At 45.9% G+C, this 14,481-nt stretch overlaps 1 protein-coding gene across 4 annotated transcripts in view; it reads left to right on the top strand.

The window, feature by feature from the left end:
• Positions 1–14,481, top strand: part of LOC144947215 (uncharacterized) — a 718,459-nt gene that overhangs the window by 592,527 nt on the left and 111,451 nt on the right. For all 4 annotated transcript variants that reach the window (XM_078876412.1, XM_078876409.1, XM_078876411.1 and 1 more), the window contains exon 5: positions 9,313–9,507. In XM_078876412.1, coding sequence (XP_078732538.1) covers positions 9,313–9,507 — 195 coding nt within the window. The remainder of the gene's footprint in view (positions 1–9,312; positions 9,508–14,481) is intronic.

Here is a 14,481-nt window from a genome sequence, read left to right as displayed (position 1 = left end):
TTATAATTTTTTATCATTATAATTTTTATAATTATTTTCACCCGCCCCTGCTGGGCGCTATGGTGACGAAATGTTATCGTCCTCGCCTGGTATGCAGGGTTCGACCCTGGCTCATATACATTTGGAGTTTGCGTGTCTCTCTCGCTGTGGTCGCATGGATCTTTTTCCTGGGTCCTCCGGTATTTCCCTCCACATGTATAATCAACAGACGTTTAGAGTATTTGGCCGCGATGAATTTCCACGTGAGAAGCCACTTCGTTGAGCTATCATTTGTGATCAGGTCGCTTCTGAAAAAGAGCTCTACGGCTCAGTCGGCTTTACCTGGTAAAATAAAAAAAATTGTTGAGTTTCACTGTGAAGACTTGACAGGACCCTCTTGAAAAAGCCGTGAGACTCAGTGAGGCATTGCGAGGTAAACAAACGCAGCCATGATCACAATAACAAACTGGGATTCTTACAAACCTTGCGCAAAGGTTCGTTGCTCGTGCAAAACTTCCCCTTAAGAAAGTTCCTGGCTCACGTTGGCCTCTATCGGTGGGCAACACACGACGCGACCAGATGTTCAGCTCGCGCAATGCCTGGCGTCGTTAAAAATGAATGAGTTCATTAATAAGTGAACAATTCACAGCTTGCTTTTTTGTCCGCGAAGGAACGAAGTTTGATGCGCTTAGTAAACACACAAGCAGCGGCGTGCCGCGGAGGCTCGCGCCGTGCCGAGGGTTGGCGGCGCGGCCAACTGCCGCCTGATTCCTCGCGAGGCCTCAACGCAAACCGCAAGAGCTGAACGTCTCGGGGTGGCGGGTGATAATTTGCACGTTTACATCCGATGCGTTTTAGTTTGTAGTAAAGATGTAATGCCACGAGACTCAGTGAGGCTTTCAGAATCAGAATATTTATTTATACTGGAGGAATCTTATGAGCTATGAAGCTCTTTTTCACAGATGTCAGCTTTGCAATGAATGACCCCCAGTGCTGCTATGAAGCTCTGCACTCCTGGGTCCATGATTTGAATCCAAAAATGTTTTTATATAAGTAGCAATATGTCATTCTATACATGGCCTGTGACATGGCCTACCACAGCGGTCGCTCTTTCCCCACTTGTTGCTATTGCAGAGGTTCGTGGTTTGATTCCACCAGGCCACGATGTTGAATTCTGCAGGTGATTTAACCATAAATACACACCGCCTGCTGTACAGTGGGCATTAAATACTAATGAATTGGCCGTAAACATCCTAATACATAGAGGACCAGAGTTTAGGCCCTCGCTGGTTCTGGCTCACCACCTGGCTTCCTTCACAATTATCTGTGGTTCCTCTGAGCCGTTGACTCTCACTTTGAGAGTGAGATGATACCGTCCGCGCCTCTTTTTTTTCCGTGTAGTGCACGATGGTTGTGCAGTCACTTCTGGAGAAGTGAGAGCAGAAAGCTATGATGGTGCCAAGCGTTTGTTTTGGTGAGGCTGTGGGGCCTGCTCCAATGCTGGCAATCATCCACAAATCCCTTCACAATTGACTGCATTCATCAAGTGATCACTACCCATAGCGTGGCTCAATAACAAGGAGCCCGTCTCTAGAGGGAATACACACACAGCCATGACCTGGGCCAGAGAATCCCACTGGGGGTGCATTCATGACCACAATTTAGAATATTAGTAGTGGCTGTTCATGCATCGACTTGGCCTGAGCTTCTGCTAAGTTCATTCAGCTTAAACAAAAAAGAAGTCAGACCCTGTGCATTGTGTGATTGTAACGGTGAGATTAAAAAAGAAGCCACGCATGCTTGTCATCACTCCTCTTACAAAACACCGCCGTTTAAAAGCATCGCAGGGCTTTTGTATTCTTGCAATGCAAAGGTTTGAAGTCTGCACCTCCTATTAGCACGGTTAGCTAAGTACGGTGCGAAAAAGTTCAGCATATAAGAATAGGTTTCGCCCTTTCTGGCAATAAAACAGGTGTTAAGATGCTCAAACACCAAACAGAAACCTTTTGCAAGGAATAATATCTGCATTAATCACAGATGCTTGTGACAAAACATGCAAACAAACATGCTTTGACAATGTATGCGTTGTCTTTGAAACTGATTGGCTGACGCCAGAGACAGCCTTCGTTATGCCTCGTCTCACCAGTGTCGGACCAGAGGACTCTAGAAGGCAAACAGCGCAAAGGCGAATGTCAAGGTATCAATAGCTCGGCTTGAGCAGTTATATCTATGGGACCTTTTTGCCGGTATCAAAATGATGAAAACAAGAATAGACTTTTCCCTTTCTGGCAATAACACAGGAGGTGTTAAGATGTTCAGAGACCAAACAGACACCCATGGGAAGGCGTGAAGTCTGCATTAACCACGCTTGGTCGTGGTGAAACATGCAAACTGGCAAAACAAAGGTCCCATAGAGATGCACGAGTGGAATGTATTTTTGCAGAGCTCCTGCTGGTGGAGTGGAAGAGGCGGCTTGCTTGTTAACTGGACATGTGTGGAACATAGCTTCATAGCTCATCGGATTCCACCAGTACAAATTCATAGCTCATCGGATTCCACCAGTACAAATTCATAGCTCATCGGATTCCACCAGTACAAATTCATAGCTCATCGGATTCCGATTTTGATATCGGGGCAGCCATTGAGACTCGTGAGACTTGTGAGCACTTGGGGATTGTGCAACAGGATTCGAGATTTCGGGCCATTTATACATTCTATATGCATTATTATGATGCTCGTTCATCCAGGAAAGCCACATCGAGTCTCAATATTCGTTTTCAGGAGGGTCCTGCCAATGTTTAATGACAAGGGGGTGATGTTTCTCTGCGTCTTGCTATTTGAATAATTTGTCGGCAATTTTTCACAGTTGGGATGATTTGGCCAATTCAGTGACATTTCATGAAATTGTCGCTTTGGGAGGAAACCAGAGGACCCAGAGGAGACCCGTCCAGAACAGGGGGAGACTGAACAGATGAACGCGGCGCAGAAAGGAGCCGGAGTCAGAACTCAAGCTCGGACACTTGTTGCTGTGAGGCACAAGTGTTACCACTGTGCCACCCATTGTGTTTAAGTAAGTGGAGCCCACTCCTGTAATTATAGCATCAGGGTCACAGGTAATATGAGAAAAAAAGTGGACATGATCTTCTATTTCTAGAAGGCCCATTCCCTGAAGCCTCAGAGTATTATTTTTGTTTGTGTTTTGTAGAGCAGCATTCATGATTAGTGTGTAAATTAAATTTTTTGGAGCTTGAGTGGCTTCCAAAAGGTTGTTGGAGTTTGAGAACTCGCATTCGCTCACATTAGTTAGTTATGCTCCTGCTGCGTTGGCAGTGGTACACACAAATACAGCAACAACGAGCAGCTAAACCCTTCCACGTGGCCACAGGAAGAGAATATAAACAATCCAAATCTACAACAGGCATCGTCAGAGTTCGGGTCAAACCTACAAACCTCTTTCAGTCTGTGATTTATCTAAGTATTTAATGTTGTCCATCATCACTGTTTGTCACATTTGTCAATAACACCTTGCGGCCTTAAAGGGAAAAAAACTATAATAGGCGACGTTTTGGGCAATGGCCTAATTACATTATAAATTAACTAATATGGTGAAGTTTTAGCGAAAGATAATAGCACATGCCACTATAAATGTAGAGTATAATGGCTGCAAGAAATACCCACATGAAAAGCCACTTTGTTGAGTCATCATTTGTGGGCAGGTCACTTCTGAAAACGAACTATATTGCTCATTGGGACGGTAAAATTTAAATCTTTAGTTTGTGATTGTTTTAGTACAAATCCCACAGTTCCTCCTTTAATGTTTAACAATGATTTTCGTATCCAAAGTGAACCCGTTATTCTGCTTTGCACAATAATCTCATCTGGCCGGTCGTGTAATGGCTCTTTCACTCATCTGGCTAAGGATGCATCGAAGAAGCTTGGTTTTATTTCTACGCCAAATCCTTCATCTGTAACTCCAAACAATTATTAGTGCTATACACGGCACATATTCGGCCGAATGCGGATTGCTGTTGTCATTCCCGAGGTAGGAGCAAGGGACCAATTCAAACTTCACTGCACTTGATGAGATTGAACGTACAGCGGTCATGGTGATTGATGATCGTGCACTCACTCATTCACTCCAGTGGTCAGTCACCCCCTCGTCACTCTTCTACCACTGTTACCATGGCGACTGTTCTCATGGACTTCACGCGTTGATTCATCCACGTTGAGGACTCGGGCAACCAGACCGTTTAGTCCCATCCACACTGTGAGCATTCATCACCACCACCACACTGCAGGCCACAACACACTCACCCACCCGCACAACAAAGACAAAGATCCCCCTATAGCCTTAACAAACTGTTGGGGCAAGTGCTGTTAGCGAGCACCTATGAAGGCCGGCACGGCACACGAGGGGGTGGGTGGCCAGCACCACGCCCGCCCGACCGCCTTTGTCTCCCGAGTGGCAATGTTTACACACCACATCTAGAACTCAATTAAGGCTCAGTCGACCTAGGGGAGGCTCAGCATCGGTTCATATAATCGTCACTGGTGTTACCCGTGAACGGGAATCAAACTCGGGTTGTCAGTTTCGAAGCAAAGCACGCTAACCGCTTGCCACCGATTCCCACCAACCCACTCGCTCACTCACCCACTCACCCACCCACCCACTCGCTCATTCACTCAACCCATCCACCCACTCACCCATCCACTCACCCATCCACTCACCCATTCACTCACCCATCCACCCACTCACCCACCCACCCACTCGCTCATTCACTCATCCCATCCACCCACTCACTCATCCACTCACCGACCCACCCACTCACCCATTCACTCACCCATTCACTCACCCATCCACCCACTCACCCACCCACCAACTCGCTCATTCACTCACCCATCCACACACTCGTTCACTCACCCACTCTTCACTCACCCACTCGCTCATTCACTCACCCATCCACCCACTCACCCACCTACTCACCCACCCACTCACCCATCCACTCACCCATCCACCCGCTCGCCCATCCACCCACCCACCCACTCACCACGCAGCAGTTCACTTTCCTTTCTGCTTCTTTCCTCGCACTGCTCCGCTTGGGCACTCCCTGGCATCGTCTCTTTCCCCCAAGCTCTTAGAACTTTCATGGCGCTGTTTGTTGCTGGCCGCTTGGAATTGTTGTTGAACCTTTGGGATACGCGCTCAGCAACTGTGCTTCACATGTATATAATGTATAGAGCACAACTGAAAGCTATTTCGCGAAGGTGTGTAAAATGTAGTGTTGACCGTCCTTCAACCTTGTTCAGCAATTTTTCTTGCCTTTATTCGAGAGCTAAGCAGTTTTATAATGTTTGGATATTTGCTGAGCATCAACAAAATCGCGTGTTTACATGAATGCTTTATTCCGTGTCTTTATTCTTCTGAGTTTAGTATACTCGTAAAAGTGCAAATACAACAAGATTCATTGCAGAGGTTTATATACGGTAGACATCAATCTTGCACTCACGTTCACCCTCAGCAACATGAACCTAGAAGGCATTTGCGTGAGTTCCGTTTCGCTGGAACGTTGCTGCCTTGCTCGCCACGCGGGCTGCAGGCGATGCCGTTACACACCCACACACACACATACACACCCACACACCCACACACATACACACATACCCCCACACACCCATACACACACACCCATACACACCCACACACATACACCCACACACACATACACACCCACACACCCATACACACACACCCATACACACATACACACCCACATACACACCCACATACACACATACACCCACACACACACATACACACACACACACCCACACACACATACATACACACCCACACATACCCACACACACCCATACACCCATACACACATACACACACACCCATACACACACACACCCATACACACACACACCCATACACACACACACACATACACACATACACCCACACAACAACAACAACAACCGCCATTCGCCACTAAGTGGCGGTGACGTCACCACGACGCTTGTGCCAGGCCATGTGCACCCTGAGGCCACGTGAAGTGTCGAACGCCCGCTGGCAGGAGGTCACGGGGCAGACCCAGGTGCCACGGGTCGACTGACCGAGATGACCGAGATGACTGAGATGACTGGCTGATGCACCACCTGTGCCCCCTACTGTGCCAACTTGCTGTGCTTTAGCCACCCGGCGCTCCGCTCGTTGTTGTGAGCGTCGCTCCTCCGCCCTCCGTTGTTGTTGGAGGGCGACTGCCTCCAACTGCCCAGTAGCGTCCTTCACGAGCCTCCTCCACTGAGGCCGATCTTGACACCGCTGGTACCAGTCATCGGCAAGTCCACTCAGCTCCACGTCCTCCTGTACCACATCACTCCATCTCATCTCTAGCCCGTGCCGCGCCCGTTTAGCCCCCTCGATCCGGCCGAACAGAAGCTGTTTAGGCATGCGGTGGCTGGGCACACACACATACACACACATACACCCACAAACACACATACACACCCACACATACACACCCACACACACACACCAAAGACTTACCAGACTGTCGGGGCAATTGCTATTAGCGAGCACCTATGAAGGCCGGAACGATACACGAGGGGGTGGGTGGCCAGCACCACGCCCGACCGCCTTTGTCTCCTCAATGGCGATGTTTACACACCGCACCAGGTACTAATTTGAGGCTGAGTCGACTTAGGGGAGGCCCATGACCGTTTCAGATAATCGTCACTCATGGTGTTGGCCGTGAACGGGAATCGAACCCGGGTGGCCGGGTTCCTAGCGCGGCGTAGCGCTAACCGCTCCCGCTACGGGTCACCTCTGTGCTTTGTATCGACTTGTCCTGACCGTCGGATGCCTTTCCAATATTCAGAACAGGTGGACACACCGCGCCCGGGAGACACGGCGAGAGCTTTGGAAATAAACTGCCTCGTTGCGTTGTTCTATTGTGCGCCCGGTGACTGATGGCTGAGCCCCTGTTCCCGTGGGTAATTGTGCCAAAGCCGTTCCCCCCCATTGGGAATGTCGACATAATGGGAGCGATGAAGGGCGCTTGCACTCGGCACGGTGGAACATCGGCACCGGCACTTGCCGTGGGAGCCTCACGTTCGTGAAACAAAGTTACCGTGCCGACGGTGCCACGGTGGCTTTGTGTACAGCGTTTTAATGAATTTTGCCCCGGATGTGCCTCTTGCCACATACCAAACAAGCGTTCGTCAACGGAACAAAAAAACAGCACGCATTCAAAGTGAATGCGTGGTTTTCCAAAGCGTAATGCAAATGAAGTCTTGAGTGCATATGTCGTCAACCTTGCGGTGTCAGCGACTGGGCAAGGAATCTGTTCCTCAATAACAAAGTAGATCACCGCATGCCACAGTGCCCCAGTCGTGTGAGCATCGCAGAGCAAACCACTAAACACCCTTTAAAAGTCATTCATAACAAAAACAGAAAATCAATAATTCCATCTAAAACCACTTGGATACTAAGGGGTTGAATGCCCCCAATCTATTTGGGATTGACCTGAGCATTTATCCATTGTTCAACAGAGAGTGGCCAGTTGGAGGCACACTGAAGTCAGTGTCGACTGTTGTACATCACGTAAGCATTCGTTGTACAGACACACACGCTCGTTATCAAACCTCGTGGGGACATAAGTATGGAAACGACGCAGATTTACAGACAGGAAACGGGTAAATTATTAAAAAAACATTTCATGAACTCTGATGACCTGCTGTGGGAAAATAGCGGTGAATTCACAGGTTATGCATGTTCATTGATGGCTAGATTTACAAAAATCTAAATATGCTTTATGCACGAAGTAAATACATGAAAACAAACAAAAACATTTACACAAACAATAGCAAGATTAACAAAAAGCAAGCATGTATATAATCTCCAGTGTTTAATAAATCCCTCGAAATTACAGATGATAAAAGATAAATACATGTCAGCACCATCATCATTGGCAGCTTTGTTCATTCCACTGCTGGATGAAGACTTTCCCAAGTGGCGGCCACCTTCCATGATCCTGCAATGCAGCACTGCGCCTAATGGGGTTCATACTAGATTTTTGTACTATATGTGTATGTAATACTATATCTGTATAACACTATATGTGTATAATACATACAGCATGTTACTATACATGGAACAATGCATTTATTGAATTTGTTTTGCATTTAATTGCAATGCCACTTTATTTCCCTAATTTGGTTTATGGCTTTGTTCTAGTTTCTAAAAATCATGAATAAAAAAAACCACTACTTTAAAGGTAAGATATTAAATATTCCCCATGATGTGTTCTGGAGGAGGTTTCAAGTCACTATTTTAATGGCTTGCGCCACATATTTTATGCAGAGTAAAGTCGCGCGAGGTGTCTGCAAATCACTGCCGTTTGGTGCTCCACTCTCGTTGCGCTGAGCGAGCGGCGGCTGAAACACTCGGGGTCTGCCACGAAACACCCCGCGATGAGCGATCCGCGACGAGTGAGGGCGATGCCGACGATCACGCGGACACATTTGACGAGGTCGCCCGCGTTGTTTCTGGACGCGACGATGAAAACGACGTACAAAAATCTGCTCTGATGGTGTTTAGCGATCGTCACGGTCAATGTTGCGACAGTGTGTAACATTACGCACTTGATCGTCATTACGCTTCGATAGTAAACTTTTGACGATGAGCTGCATCACGTCTCGCGCACGTGCGTTCGTGCGTACGAGGAATGGTGGCGATTGTGGTTGGCGCATTGAGATGGAGTCCTGGCACCATAAATTCTTGGCCATTAATATCTGTGGATACTGGTAAATGAAATATGTAAAGCATTACAACTGTAATGCCTAAGACTGTACATACAGTTGTGAGATATTAACTACCACGCCACGATGATGAAATGTTAACTACCTTGCCTGGTTTTCAGGAGATTGTGGATTCGATCCCAAACCTGACACCTATATATTTGGGGTTTTCATGTCTCTCTCCCTGTGGCCGCGTGGATTTTTCTCCAGGTCCTCTGGTTTTTCCCTCCACATTTAGAATCAACGTGCATTTTGAGTATTTGGCTGCTATAAATGTCCACGTAATAAGCCACTTCGTTATCATGTGTGGCATGGTCGCTTCTGAAAAAGATATATATAGCTCAGTGGGCATTACCTGGTAAAATAAAAAAATAGTTTCAGTTTAGTAGTTTAAGAACCACCATTGGCACCGTGGGAGAGCAAAGATGGTTTGACAGTGGAGAAAGATCGCGACGACAGTCCGGGCCGGGCCCAGATCGGCACGCACTCACACTCGCGCGTGCGTGTTCTCCCATTCCCGCACCGTAGGCGTTGGCAGAAGCACGAGAGGCTGCATCGGCCGCAAGGCCAAGAGGAAGGAACGTCGCCGAGAAGAGGGGGGAAGCATGGCCGTCGCCTTCAGCATCGCCATGGAGGCACGCGGGCGGCACGGCGGCTCGGTGGACAGCCCGGGAGGCTGGGCCGGCCCCAATGGACACTCCGTCTATGGGGTCACCGCTCAGGGTAAGGAGCTGCATTCATCCGTACAATGCTCACATTCACAAGCACCGTGCGGTCTCTGACCCACAGATGGGGTCCCAAACCCTGTGGAGTTTTTGTATCACTTTCTGAGGCTGACCAACATGCTCCATGTCATGCCATGTGACATTTTTGTTTGGGTTTTTTTTAGTTTGTCGTCCTTTCCCCGCACCTCCGATTAGCATGGTTGGCTACATACGATGCGAAAGAAGTTCAATATACATACAAACTGATTTTTATTCATTGTAGATGTCAATACCTGGGCTAGGAACGAATGCGGTTCTAATGATGTGTGGTGCTTTTGAAATAAAGCATTTTCTCAAATATTGCCAATTATTCTTCATCCAGTTTTGGGATATATATTTTTAGGCTTTCTGAAGTCCAGTGAATGGTCAGGAAGAGACGATGGAATATCATCGATCATCGTAATCATGATTGACAGCCATGATCCATCTACTGCTGGACGAATGCCTCCCCACATTTTCGCAATCCCTCACTGTTTTGAGCCTCCAGTCCGTTTCGTTGCTGTAGATTGCCTCATCCTATTGCTGCTCCATCACCACCGCGAGCATCTCCCGGGGCCTGTTCCCTACGTTGGGTGCTATTTCATCACCAGTCCCGTACCGTCTCCCATCATCCCCTTGCAGCGGCGTGTACTGTCCACGCTCACTTACAATCAGTATGATGGCTCTAATATTCGTGTATTTTTTTCCTTATGCGTGTGTTCATATTTTCGTCTCTCAGTGTAATTCCCAGCATGCATCTCTCCATACTTTCTTTGTGTTTATTTTTTGTTAACATTTCTTTGTCACGATCCATTTTTCACATCCACGTGTTATAGCAGGGCATACATGCACATTGGTCGGTTGCCTTTCAATATCAAATATAATGTTCCAAAACCCCTGCAGCATGCTCTCTCTCACCTCAATTTCATATTTTTTGTATCCCTGCCTGCCCACGATAATTTCCCTAGATACGCAAATCCTTGTGTCCCTCAAAAACATAGATTTTCTTTTGGAAAGCAAAATATTTCTCCATGGCTGTTGTTGTGCTCCAATGTAACGTTAGCCGACCACTGCAGCCTCCTTTGCTAAGTCCTTCAATCACTTTCCCGTAATTTATTTACATTTCTTGTTGTCATCAGCAACTTAGGCGGTTAATCTCTTCTCCGTTTATGGTTGTGCCTCTGTATCTCCAATATAATGTCGCTGTCAGTAGCCTTGGGGACGGTTTGTTTCCTTGCCTGATTTGTATTTTGTTACTTTATCCAATCTCAGTGTTAGACTGTCCCATCTTTATAAACGGGTTTGTTCATTTTTTATTTACAAATATCCATTTATTTTGAAACCTTGAGTTTGTGAGGCGCTCGATGAATGCATTTTAGATTACATTGCATCAAATTCCTTTCCAGAGTCGACAATACCTTAGCACAATGCTACTTGATATTCACATTTTCTGAACCCAGTTTGCCCACTTGCTTGGCTTGGCCTCTTCATTGTTCCGAACAAAGCATAACTGTATATCAGCGTTGTGTCCTTTGAATGAAGGAATTAATGTGACATCATCGTTTCTGCATAAACGGTAATAGGTCTGATCATGTTGAGCCAAAAGCTGGTTCTACCTCTTTGGTGATGTCCACTGTTATTCTGTCTGGTCTGGGACGTTTCGCTTCCTGCTTACTACAAGTATTAAATCTGGAACTTTGTTTCCTGGGATATGTTTTTTTTTCATCCCGAGAGTCCATTAGAAGTCCACCGGAAATTGTATGATTCCGATTCAATCCGTTATGGTTCCATCTTACAGCAGTTGTACTGCTCCTGTTTACTTCCCTCGCTTCAGCTCTCTCAGCTTTTGTCCTCACGCTTTTCCCTTGAACAAGCACGGTCTCAAACCAACACCTTCTCTCTAGTAATAGAAGAAACGAGCATACAATAATTCTCCTTTATGCACATTCCTCCACTTTTAAAACTAAAATGTAAGTCTTTTTTTTCTGTGACCCATTGGCCCCGCGGCCTTCTGGGAGGCCGTAATTTCAGCAGCATCCATTCTGTGCAAGAAAACTCTGCACGGGTTTCATCGTACAGTGTTTTCATCAGCAGAGTCAGGCTTGCCTGAATGCTTGCTTCTCTCTAATGGGTCCCTTCTTCTCAGTCACCCTCGATGGCCTGACATTCATCCATTCCCCCCCACCCCGACCATCTGCCCCACATACTCTGGGATGCTGGTTAAATTTAGGTTAAAGACCTCCGTCTTCTCCTCTACCTGCCTCCTGGAGCCTGCACACAATTCCTTGTAAAGTGCTCATATGTCTTGCTCTGGGTAAATATGTGCATGAGTCACCCTTAATTTCCATTCCTCTCCATGCATCTCCGGGTACCGGACTATAAACCCTTATTCGAACCTACATCCATTCCAAAACACTCTCGCTGTATACGTAATTGTACATATCTCTATGGTGTAGAGGATCTCATCAGAATAAATAAACATTCTGATCTCATATTTGGATGATTCTACTGAGTATGCATAAATCCAAATTTCTGAAAAAAAATTAAAGACAGATGCTCTTCATCATTATAATTATATTATTATATTATACTGACACAAAGTGAAGTAACGGTATTGTCGATAATATACCATCTTTGGCCAAATTAGCCTCGCCATTTCATAGATAGCCCTACTACAAAAACGTTTTAGGTGATGGTATTGCTTTAGAGCACAGGTAGCTCTGGATACGTTCCTCACACCAGGCACCCACAAGGCCCCAACTCTCAATGCACCAACCTAACCCTCGCCCACTGCACCATGTCATCAACTATTCGCATTTCCATCACATACCCTTCGGCCATTGTTGATCTTCTATACCCCTCAATCATTTAATTTTTACTTCCGTGCCCACGTCCCTTCATTTGCACCACGTTCCCTTTCCATTTCCGTTCTCCGACTCCCCGAGTATAAAGAACCTTTCTCCAGGATAATTAGTTTGTGATGATTCTGAGAACCTGACACCCGTGCCACACGATGACCACAGCTGACCCAAGTCCATGCCTGCCATCCCCTACTCCCCTGCTCTTGTCTCCATCCTCATGCTTCCCCTTTGAGCCTTACCTCTCTCCGTCCCACTGTCTCCCTCCAATCGCTCGGCTAATTCCCGCGGCCATATCGCCACTCGCTATGACAAGTTATTCCTGCCACGAGGCTGCGTGTATCCTCTCAGCGCTCACAAGTTCCCTCGCTTCATCTCGTAAACGTAACAGCATCGTAGTAGCAACAATAATAGTCCTTGACAACATCACAAAGAACCGTGTGTTTTGCAATATCCAGTAGAAATAACACCGCAGCCATTAGTGATATGCCAGTCCTGCTTTGCTAACTCACAGAATAAACAAAAACGTTATAGAAGCAGTTCGGAGCTTGTGCATTAAAACTTGACTGCCTCTAGTAGATGTTTAAAATACTCTCCATTTTATAAACATCTGTGCTAAAACACGAGGGCCATGGAAAGCCCGTCAAGATATTGAACCTCACGGAGGCTTTCACCTGGTGAGCAAACGTGACTCATCTTGACGTGCCGATATGATGTCATAGTTTCAAGTTAATTTTCTATAACCAGCTGAGAGCTCAAGAGACCAGCAGGCTCGTTCACACGAGCGACCTGGGCCATAAAATTGCAAAGCAAACGAAATTAAGTTACAGCAGTGAGGGAAATAGAAACAAGAGCAAAAACAACCGTGTCATATGAGAAAATACAAATACTGCCTTGTACAAACATAAATCGGTGTTTTTTAATACATTCCCCTACCATAAGTTCACTTTTGCGGATAATTACCTCAGATTGTTACCTCAGATTATCACCTCAGATTATCACCTCAGATTATCACCTCAGATTATTACCTCAGATTATGACCTCAAATTATTACCTCAGATTATTACCTCAGATTTTTACCTCAGATTATCACCTCAGATTATCACCTCAGATTATTACCTCCGATTATTACCTCAGATTATGACCTCAGATTATTAGCTCAGATTATTACCTCAGATTATTACCTCAGATTTTTACCTCAGATTATCACCTCGGATTATCACCTCAGATTATCACCTCAAATTATCACCTCAGATTATCACCTCAGATTATGACCTCAGATTATTACCTCAGATTATGATCTCAGATTATTACCTCAGATTATTACCTCAGATTATGATCTCAGATTATCACCTCAGATTATCACCTCAGATTATCACCTCAGATTATCACCTCAGATTATTACCTCAGATTATGATCTCAGATTATTACCTCAGATTATTACCGCAGATTATCATCTCAGGTTATTTGACATTGTGCCCGGCCTCGTAGTGCCCTCTTAAGGCTCACATTGTTATAACGCTCACGTATTGTTCCCGTGCTACGAGTTAAGAATATATATTTGAGCCCTCTACAAACACTGGACAACTCTTTGATCAATGTGGGCAGTTTTCTCGAGGACAAGTCCATAATAGCAGCAAAACCATGTTACAGAAAGACCGACAGACAACCAGAGCTGAGGAATTCATGCTTTTGAGCTTAGTAGCAAAGTGGCTAATACGATTGGATACATTAAACATCGGTATTTGGCCGTTTACATAGAATAAGGACATTGTGATAATGTCCATTATCAGCTGTGGAGTCTGGTGTCTGCTCATCACTGAGCTCCTCTCCATCGGTCCCAGCGATAATTGTGATTGTGTTTCGGCAGCGGAACATAATATCCACAAAATAATGGCGTTTCATGTCAAATATTCCATACATATGGTGTAATGTTAACGTTGTACTTTTCACGTATTTTTTTGAGAACATGTAAAAAAAAAAAATCTCATTTGGATTGATGTGTGTGCGATTAATCTATCCAATTAAAAAGCCGATTGTAATCAATCCAGCTTGGTGGTTCAGCGGGAGAGCGAGTGGCACTTTTGAGGGAAAGT

Source organism: Lampetra fluviatilis, chromosome 44 (assembly GCF_964198595.1).
Source record: "Lampetra fluviatilis chromosome 44, kcLamFluv1.1, whole genome shotgun sequence".
Classification (NCBI taxonomy): domain Eukaryota; kingdom Metazoa; phylum Chordata; class Hyperoartia; order Petromyzontiformes; family Petromyzontidae; genus Lampetra; species Lampetra fluviatilis.
Note: the sequence above shows the minus strand (reverse complement) of the source record. Positions and strands in the feature narration are given on the sequence as shown.